The following is a 10,178-nucleotide window of genomic DNA, read 5'->3' on the forward strand; positions in this document are numbered from 1 at the left end:
AATTGTAATTTTTAATTTATATGATTAAATTCCTTGATGAGTATAATTTCAAGAGAAATAAACGACACTACCACCAGAATTTTTTACTAAGAGATATTTGATTTTTAGTGAAGAGAGGTCAGAAACGACAGGCAGTGAAATAGGGGAATCTTTAAAGAATAAACTGTACCAATTGACTAAACTAAAAATTCTGAAAATTTTATGGTGAAAATATATGAGTCTAGTTTTAGGGAAAATTAATAGTGCATAATTTGGAGTTCTGTAGCTCCAGATAAAAATAATTTAGTGATACTGACTCGGATAGACAACTTTGAATATACTTAAGGGTGAATAATGAAACTTTAGAAAATGTTATTTCTAAGAGTGTTAAGTACATTAAGGATGTGGAATGGAGTGGAGGAGGAGGAAAAATATATGTGAATATTCTGATAATATGAGTTTATTTTAAGACTAGCTAATTTACATGTTTTAGGTTCAGGGACTAAATTGAATAAAAGTAAATTTTTAGGGTAATTTTATAAAAATGAAAAAAATGACGAAATTTCAAGAATTGAATAGTTTTATTGTCTAAATTAATAAATTGAATGAAATTATTAATTTCGATCAAGATCGCGTGGAAAGTCGAGGGAAATGAAAATTTTCCAAAATGCCCCTATATCATTGTATTTCTGCAATTTAGCCTAGACAGTTTGTATTACTGTAATTCAAATCTAATTATTATTAATTATTGTGTTTTAATTGAAATACATGGTAATTAAATGGAAATTGCTAGTGATATGATTTGAATTGTGAGTATGAGAAATTGTGAACTGAATGAAATGGAAATGAAGCATTGAATTGCATGGGTATGTATCGGGTCTCGTAGACCCTATTTATTATGAATATAATATTTTAAGAATATATTGTGAAGAATTATAAAAGTATGTTAAAATTTTTTTTGAAAGTTTTAATTTAGATGAAATTTTATAACTTGGTTAAATACGTTTACAAGAGTATGTGTTCTAGTAATTCCTCATGCCCTATTTCGGCGTCGAATACGGGTAAGGGGTGTTACAATACTTTTAGGACTCGATTATAACTTTTTAATGTTTACAGACCAATTTAAAATATGACCAATAATTAAACTTGAGCTAAATCGAGCATTAATTTTCAAACTCAAGTTCGATTGAGACTTAATGGAGCTACTTGAGCTCGAGCTCGATTAAGCTCGTTTATGTTCTAGCTTGAGTTCGTTCGTACTTAAGCTCTTTCTAAAAAATAAGAGTAAAATGTAATTTCATAATATAAAAATATATTTAAAAAAAACATGATTAAACTTGCAAGCCATTTGAGTCCGGTATTATGGTGTTAGAATTCAGTTCAACTGATAGCTTGAGTTGCTTGAACTTGAACTTGACTTAATAATTATTAAATTGATTATGAGTTTTTTTTTCAAGTCAAACTAAAATATCTTAACATGTTTATTTATATATATTTAAATATTTTTATAAAGTGGCAAACTCGAGCTCAATATCAACTTGAAATTTGAGGCACAATACTTGACTCAAGCATCGATTTCTAAGCTTGAGTTCAACTCAAGACTTAATTGAGTTACTCGAGCTCAATTAAGCTCGTTTATATTCAAGCTCAAACTCGTTCATGTACTTAAGCTCATTCTATATAATAAAGGTAAAAATAAAAATTCACAATATAAAAATATATTAAAATAACAAGCCCAATTAGACTTGTGAAGTGTTCAAATCGAGCCTTACGATGCTCGAGTACTCAATCCATAGTTTAAGTTAGTGGCAAAGCCCCCTCCTAAAATGGAAAATTTTTCATTTAAGCCCCTTTATAATTTATAAAATTTTAAATTAGTAATTGTAAAATTATACTTTGACCCTTCCAAAATGATGAAATTTTGATTTAATCTTTTAAAAATTATAAAAATTTAAGCTATTAAAATGGTAAAATTATAATTTTACTATTGTAAAAACATACAAATTAATTCTGTCTCAAAATTTTTTTTGAATTTACCCCTGATTTAAGTTGCTCAAACTCGAGATTAAGTCAAAATTACCAAATTCAATTCAACTTTTTTAAATCAAACTCAAATAACTTACTAGCATTAATCTCTCATTAATTGCTTAAACAAAATAAAATATTAACCGAAAACAATTAGTATCTTTAACAGAAACATAACGGAAATTCACAACGGGGTAAAATTAGTTAAATTCGTTAAAATTGTATTTTTTCCTTTTTTTTATCGAACATTTCGGCACCCATTGACATGCTTTTAGATTCAATTGTCTTTTCTTAGACAAAGTTTACCTTTTTTTTCTTCATAATTTATGTTTATCTATTAACAACCGAAATAAAAATAAATAAAAATCCTTTGTTTAGCCTCTCATTTTTTAAATTGTAGTTTTTTCTTTCCTTTTTTTTCTTGTGAAATATATAAAATGTTGTTATAACTAAAAAAATAAATATAAATAAAAACCCTTTATATTCTTTGTTGTTTACACAAAGAAAAAAAAAGAAGCGGTGAAAAATAAAGAAGACAATTGAGACAATGGTTCGAACATTGTCTCGTCGATGTAGCATTCAAAGTTGGGGATCTTTTCGTATTAGGCGAACAAATCATGATGATCATGATGATGATCACGATGATGATGATCATAAGCAGCAACAACAATTGAGGACCATTGATGCAAGAAATACAAATAAACCAATGGAGGATCAACCCCCTTTTATAGGAGAGGCTCCTAAGGAGAAGCCTCAATCAGGTTTGCAGATATTAAAATTCTAACTTTAAATTTATTCGATATCGATATATATTTTTTTAAATTTGAGGTTAGATGGTTTCGAGTATATATACCTAAAAGTTGAGTCAAAATTGGGTTTTGGGATGGTCCTGCCACACCATGTTGTAACCTTTAGCCTTAACATGGAGATAAATGGGAGAAAGGTTAAAGATTCTAAGGTAAGAAATTTATTCAACTTTGATGTCTTTTTTAAAAAAAATCAAGATGAGACAGTTTTAGGTATATATACTTAAAAATCGAGTCAAAGTCGGGGTTTGAGATGGCTCTGCCTCGCCATGTTGTAACCCTTAACCTTAAGTGGGAGATGAAGGAGAAAAAAAAACTAAAGATGCTAATATATGAAATTCAAACTTGTTTAAAGTCACCTTCTAAACTTATTCGGTTTCGATGTCTTTTTTTTCTTCTAATTCAAGGCAAGATAGTTTCAGGTATATATACCTAAAATTCAAGTCAAAAGTTGGGGTTTAATACCGTCTTGCCGCACCATGTTGTAACCCAAAACCTCAACACGATGATAAGGGCTAAAAATTTGAATATGCTAAGTTTTGAACTTTAAATTTGTTCGATGTCACCTTTTAAGGTTATTCGATTTTGATGTCTTCAAGGTGAGACGATTTTGGGTCAAAAGTTGAGGCCTAGGACCGTTCTGCCTCATTATGTTGTAACATTTTTGTCCGGTCATGTTGTGATTTTTGGCCTCAACATAAGACAAAGAAAGAGGGTTGAAGATATAGAGATTTTAACTTTAAACTTCGATTTCGATGCCTTCTTTTAGAATTCAATTTGAGACAATTTCGAGTATATATACTTAAAAGTTGAGCTAAAGTTGGGATTTGAGACCATCCCGGTTCACCATATTGTAACCCTTAACCTCATCATAGAGATAAAAAAGTTTCAAGATGCAAAGATATGAACTTTAAACTTGTTAAATGTCAACTTTTAAATTTCAGGATGGGGTATATGCTTAAAAGTCAGGTCATCTTGGTGTCAAGTTGAAAAAAAGAACAGCATTGTTTAGCCTCATTGCGATCCTTGACCTCAACATAGGATAAGGAAAAATTGGTGAAGATACTGAGATTTTAATTTTAAATTTGTTTGAATCACCTTTTAAATTTCAATGAGAGACCTAAAACTCGGTTGGGTTAAGTTGGGGTGAAAGGAAAAAAACACCATCTAGCCTCATTGCTATCTTTTAGTAAGGCCAGACGGTCATTGGGGCAAAGAGGGATTTGACCCCCAAAAATATTTAAAAATTTAATTAGGCCCCCAAGTTTTTTTTGTAAATTACCGTTAAGCTTTCAAAATTTTTAATTAGGCCTACCAAAATTTTTGAAAATTCTCATTAAATTCTTTAAAAAATCTACATCCGCCACTAATCCTTAGCCTTAGAATGGGGATAAAAAAGAAAACGAAAAAGGGTTGTTGATACTTAGATTTCAACTTTAAATCTATTTGATGTCATGTTTTAAAATTGATTTCATGAACTAACTAAATTAAATTTTGGATTAGAATTATTATTATTCTTTAAAATTGTTATTGTTATTATTTTGGGTGATTTAGATATGGACCAAATGAAGGAAAGGTTTGCTAAGTTGCTTTTAGGTGAAGACATGTCTGGAGGAGGCAAAGGTGTTTCTTCGGCTTTGGCTTTGTCGAATGCAGTGACGAATCTAGCCGGTAAGAACATTTTGTTCGTTGTTTATGTCTGAATATGTGTCGAACATATACGATACGAATGTAATACGAGTTTGATGATGAATAATTTTGAGCTTAATTATATAATGTAGCATCCATTTTTGGAGAGCAAGGGAAATTGGCACCAATGGCACCAGAAAGGAAAGCTAGATGGAGAAAAGAAATGGATTGGCTTTTATCTGTAACTGATCACATTGTTGAATTTGTTCCTTCACAACAAAAATCGAAAGACGGGACGAATATGGAGGTACCGATCCGACCACATAGGAGTCACGGTTTCTTATAAAAACCTGATGTACTTCAATGTTTGCATTTTTTTGTTACTGCTTTTAATATTGTTTCGATTTTGATAGATTATGGTCACGAAACAAAGGAAGGATTTGCTTGTTAACATACCCGGCCTACGAAAGCTCGATACATTACTTATCGTACGTAATCACATATTTCTAACATGATTAAAATTGGGATAGTGCTACGGTTTCTAATTGAATTATAATGTAATAGGATACACTAGACAATTTCGGACAAGAACAAGAGTTTTGGTATGTGTCGAAAAATGATGATCCGGAAAACGAAAGTAGTCGGAGGGAAGGGAAATGGTGGCATCCGAAGGTTAAGGTTCCGCCAAGTGGGTTGTCGGAGACATCGCGAAGATGGTTGTTGTCCGAAAAAGAAGCTGTGAGCCAAGTACTAAAAGCAGCCATGGCCATTAATGCTTCGGTCCTATCTGAAATCGAAGTCCCCGAGAGTTACATCGATTCCCTCCCTAAGGTAAAAGAAATTCAACTCCCTGGAAACTAAAACATTGAACAATTTTTCATAATTTTGATCGATGTTCGCCGTGATGTCGATATAGAATGGGAGATCAAGCCTTGGTGATTCGATTTATAAAAGTATAACAGTTGAGTATTTCGATCCAGCGTATTTCCTTTCGTCTATGGACTTGTCAACCGAACACAAAGTTCTCGACCTTAAGAATAGAATCGAAGCATCGATAATTATTTGGAAGAGGAAGATGCATCATAAAGAAGGAAAGTCGTCTTGGGGTTCCGCCGTTAGTATAGAGAAACGGGAACTCTTCGAAGAGAGAGTTGAGACGATCCTTCACCTACTTAAGTATCGATTTCCAGGGCTTCCACAATCCTCACTCGATATATCTAAGATCCAAGATAACAAGGTAATAAGTATAACGATAATTATTATTTCCTCGATGTATTCAAATTCAAAAGATTTTACACTATTTCGAACATTCGCAGGACATAGGTCATGCTATCCTGGAAAGCTATTCGAGGATTATCGAAAGTTTGGCTTTCTCAATCTTGTCGAGAATCGAGGACGTCCTTCATGCCGATAGCCTTGCACAATCCTCGTCCTCGAATTCCGATGATGACGCCACGAGGTTGAGTTCTGCGGAGACACCGACACTTTTGGATTTCATGGGTTGGGGCATTGATCCCCTAAAGAGAAGTTCAATTGATATGGAAAACTTGTTTAAGGTTGATAGTGACAAAAAAGCATCCAAGCCTCCGGTTAGTCCGACCCCAAGACCTCCCATTCCTGAGTTGAGCGACAATTGATATGAAAAATTGCTTGATGATTAACGTAACCTTACAAAGAAAAGGAAAACAAGAGGAACACTAAACATTAGAAGCAAAACTTGCATTATGTATATATTTTTTAATATATTCAAACCCTATGTAGGATTTCCGACGTAACAATAACTTTGCATAATTTACATTGTTCTTCATTCAAAATTTGGATCTTAAAAAGTGATTAATTTAAGTTTTAAAATTAATGCATTTGAGAGCATTCGATCAAATTAAGTGAAAAAAATTTAAGTTGAATGAAATGATTTTTTTTACAACGAGTTTTATTTTATAATCTCAACTCGATTTGATTTTCTTTATATTAAGTTGAGTGAAATGAAATTTGAGTTGAATTAAATAAATTTGTTCAAGTAACCATAGTGAAATCTTGTTGGCAATATGACTAATTTTTAATTTAAAGAACATAAAAACCTTGAATATATATTTATTTAAGAACTCTTAAAAAAATAAGAGGAATGTTTAACTTAATTTGATAATTTACTTGTTTAAGACTCAAATTTATCATTTTGGGTTTTTTAAAAATATATATAAATTTAGCATTATTATATAAATTTTGAAAATTTTTAATACATTTTAATTTTTGAATTTATATATTTATAAAATATTGGAAGAAAAATGTTTTATGAATATTTTGAATTTTTAAATATTATTTTAAATTTTCTTTTGTAATTTTTTTGAGTACCTTTAATTGTGAATATTGAATAAGATTATTTTCTCTTAATTTTTGGATTTTTAGTGTAGTTTACCCTTTTCCTTTTATTGGTTGTCCTATTAATATTATTTACTTAATTATTAAATATAATTTACATGAGCATACAAGAAAAAAAATAGAGAAATAGAAAATAATATAAAAAATTACTATATTTTACACTACTAAGAGTGATTTTAGAATCTTCAAAATCTCAAACACCAAGTCACCCCTTCTGATTCGAGAAAGAAAACGTTAAGAATTAAAGTGAGAAAAATAATATATTTTAAAAATAAAAAAGATATATTAATTCTAAATAAGATATGCCGGACGACAATCCAATAATAGAGTTATCAATTTAACACTTTAAAAATTAACAATTGGACTTTAATCGTGAAATTTAAAAAGCATACGAATTAATTTTCTACAGATAAAATAGAGAGACTAAAACTAATTTTCAAATAAATGATTAGTACAAAAACTTTAAACATATTTTAACCTCATATATAATGTGGCATTTTTTTTATTTCCAGGTGATGACATAGTACAAACTCAATGTGCCATTGCATCAAATAATATAGATGGAAATCAAATTCATGGTAAAAGAATCATGGAAGCTCCTGTATTAAGAGTCAAAATTCATTTTGTCTTGTAAAAAAAAAGTAAGTAGTCATTATATGTTAAATCAAAAAGTAAATTGATTTTTTTGTTAATAATTTCATCCATTTGTACTATTAAAAATTGACGTGCCACTTGTACCTTATGTTGATGTAAAAGAACTAATTTTTTAACAGAATAATCAATTTACTCTTTAATCTAACAGATAATGTATAATTTGTCTATTTTTAAGATTGAACAAAATGTAATCTGACTCCTAGTACAGAGACCTTCATAATACTTTTTACTCAAATTCATTGATCAAATAGATCTAGTTACCAAATTTAAGTACTAGTGTGAAAAAACATATATGTACCAAAGTGAATTTAATTGATAAATTTAAGGGCAGAATTTATATTACCCTTTTTTGAAAAGAGCATAGAAGATATGATATTTTCTGTTTTAAAAGGAAAATGATAGTGACATAACATTAAAAGGATGTGACATAACATTAAAATGCGTGCACTTATATCCTCGTTATGTACTTTTCCTGGAGTTAATTTCATCATAAGTCCCTAAATTATCTTTAAACTTCAAATTATTTTAATTAAATTCTTAAAATATTCATATTGTATTGATCATGTCTTTTTTTTCAATCTAATTCTCAATCTAGCAGTTAAATGATAAATTCGGATCTAACACGATGTATATTTAAAATTTATAAATTAAATTATAATGTATATACAACTTTTTTACCCAATAATATAAAAAAAAGCTCAAGCCTATGAGAATATTTACTAAAATGGTACGTTTGTTACAATATTCTGTCGGTGTTATCTAGAAATATGATGACCTAAAATATTCAGGGACCTGATATGTAAATTTTCTGTTTTGATTGGCTGAACTTTTGTGTGGCACCAAACTTTAAATAAGGTAAATTGCTTCATAAACCTTCTTTATTTATTATTATTTTATTCCCCTTCAACACCAAAAATAGAGAGGTCTCTTACTAATTACTTTAAAAAGTTTTTTTTACTAAAGTGAATTTTTGTAAAAAGTCAATTCCAACTGGAATTAAATTTTATTTATTTTTTAAAAAATAATTTTTTTGTTTAAATTATTTTACTCCAATTGGAATCAACTTTTTTACAAAAATATTTTTTGGTAAAAAAGAAATTAAACTTGATAAGAGGCCTCTCTATTTTTGGTGTTGCAAGGAAATAAAAAGCAATAATAAACAAGAACGGTTTATGAAGCAATTGACTTTATTAAAGTTTGGTGCAAGTGTCACGGGGCTAGACCTTTCGTCTCGCAAACTGTGCGGCCTTAGGCGATCCATTTGCTCCAAACTCGCCTAAGTCAGCCTTTACGCCTCAAAAGTGAGGATTCCTTAGAATTCCTCTAAGGCACCAATTTGTATAGCGGAAGCAATTGTGCCGAAAGAAGCTACAAAAGAACAACAGAAAGAGCGTTCGCAAAGTGTTTGAGTAAATGCTCTCAATTCTTATTCACAAAGAATAATGAAACAATTCAGGAGTGAGTACAAATGAGGGGGAGGCTCTCTATTTATAGTTGAGCTCCCCCAAAACCGACGGTAAAGATACAATTACATCGACGGATGAGATTTAACCATATCCCTTAATTTTAGGGGTTTACAAGATAAGCCATATCAAATCTAATCTAATCTTTACAAGATAAGATTCCCTCTATCTTCTAAGATTAGTTACTATATTTAGCCTAAGTTGCCTTCTCTTCATTACCGGGCCAACCAGGCTTCAATCTGACAGGCTTGTCCAATAGCTCTTTGAATCGGGTCAGTTCTTGTGAACCAAATGATCCCTATCTGAGCAATAGACCTCCATTGGATGCATTTGGTGCGATGGTCACGGGCTTTGAACTGCGGCCCGTGACATTCTCCCCCACCCATTCTCGTAACGCCCTCGTTGCGACTTCTGAATGGCACTGACTTGATTCGCCTCGATCTCGTCTCGATGCCTTAGCCTTTCCCTTCCTTCGGGACTTTTGCGTCGGCTTACATCGCTTCTTCACTCGAACCGTCCTACTCGTTTGTACATCTCGATGACAAGAAGCTATGTCGCTCTCTTGCTCACATTCTAACTTTGCTCGAACAGAATCCTCTTGATTCGCCACACTTGGCTTCGCTTCGCCCACAGTCTCTCGGCCTCTTTGCTCAAGAACTTCGAAAGAGCCCCTACGTTCTCGCCAAGTCAACAAGTTAGAATGCAAAACACTATCACAGTGTTCGGAATGTACCTTCGCATTTACTCTGGTCAACTGTCCCTCATGCATCACTTCCTTTTCCTTGAAGTCTAATGCACCACCCACCTCTCCCATAGGTGGAAGCATTGTCGATGACTCGGCCAACTCTGACACTTCACTCAACTTGAGCCTCATTGGTCCCAGCTTCACTGTTTTCATCGCAACTTTTTCCACTAAGTTCGATGACAAACCCACCTCTTCCTTGGGTGGAAGCCCCTTCGACGACTCACCAAGCTTAGACGTTGCCTTTCTTTTGACTCCGGCTTGCTTTGGACAGTTCCGCAACTCATGCGGACCACGGCACAAGAAGCACTTTACTCGCTTCTTTTTGCTCCTCTTTGTCCTCTTGGCTTCGGCTTTTCCCTTGCTCGAACCAAGCTTCTTGGGCTCATTGTCTGCTCCATCGTTCCCCTCGATGACAGACTTCCTCGGACACTTCCGCAACCTATGCGAACCATGACACAAGAAGCACTCTACTGGCTTCTTCTCGCTTTCGGCCTCCTTGGC

The 10,178-nt window shown here is 32.1% G+C and overlaps 1 protein-coding gene across 1 annotated transcript; it reads left to right on the forward strand.

The window, feature by feature from the left end:
- Window positions 1-2,448: 2,448 nt before the first annotated feature.
- Window positions 2,449-6,301, forward strand: LOC107939486 (rho guanine nucleotide exchange factor 8). Its single transcript, XM_016872823.2, has 7 exons — window positions 2,449-2,765; window positions 4,365-4,481; window positions 4,592-4,746; window positions 4,853-4,927; window positions 5,004-5,270; window positions 5,356-5,676; window positions 5,756-6,301. The coding sequence occupies exons 1-7, from the start codon at window positions 2,552-2,554 to the stop codon at window positions 6,074-6,076; spliced, it is 1,470 nt and encodes a 489-aa protein (XP_016728312.1). The 5' UTR covers window positions 2,449-2,551; the 3' UTR covers window positions 6,077-6,301.
- The last annotated feature ends 3,877 nt before the right edge of the window (window positions 6,302-10,178 follow it).

This window comes from Gossypium hirsutum, chromosome D08, assembly GCF_007990345.1.
Source record: "Gossypium hirsutum isolate 1008001.06 chromosome D08, Gossypium_hirsutum_v2.1, whole genome shotgun sequence".
Lineage (NCBI taxonomy): Eukaryota > Viridiplantae > Streptophyta > Magnoliopsida > Malvales > Malvaceae > Gossypium > Gossypium hirsutum.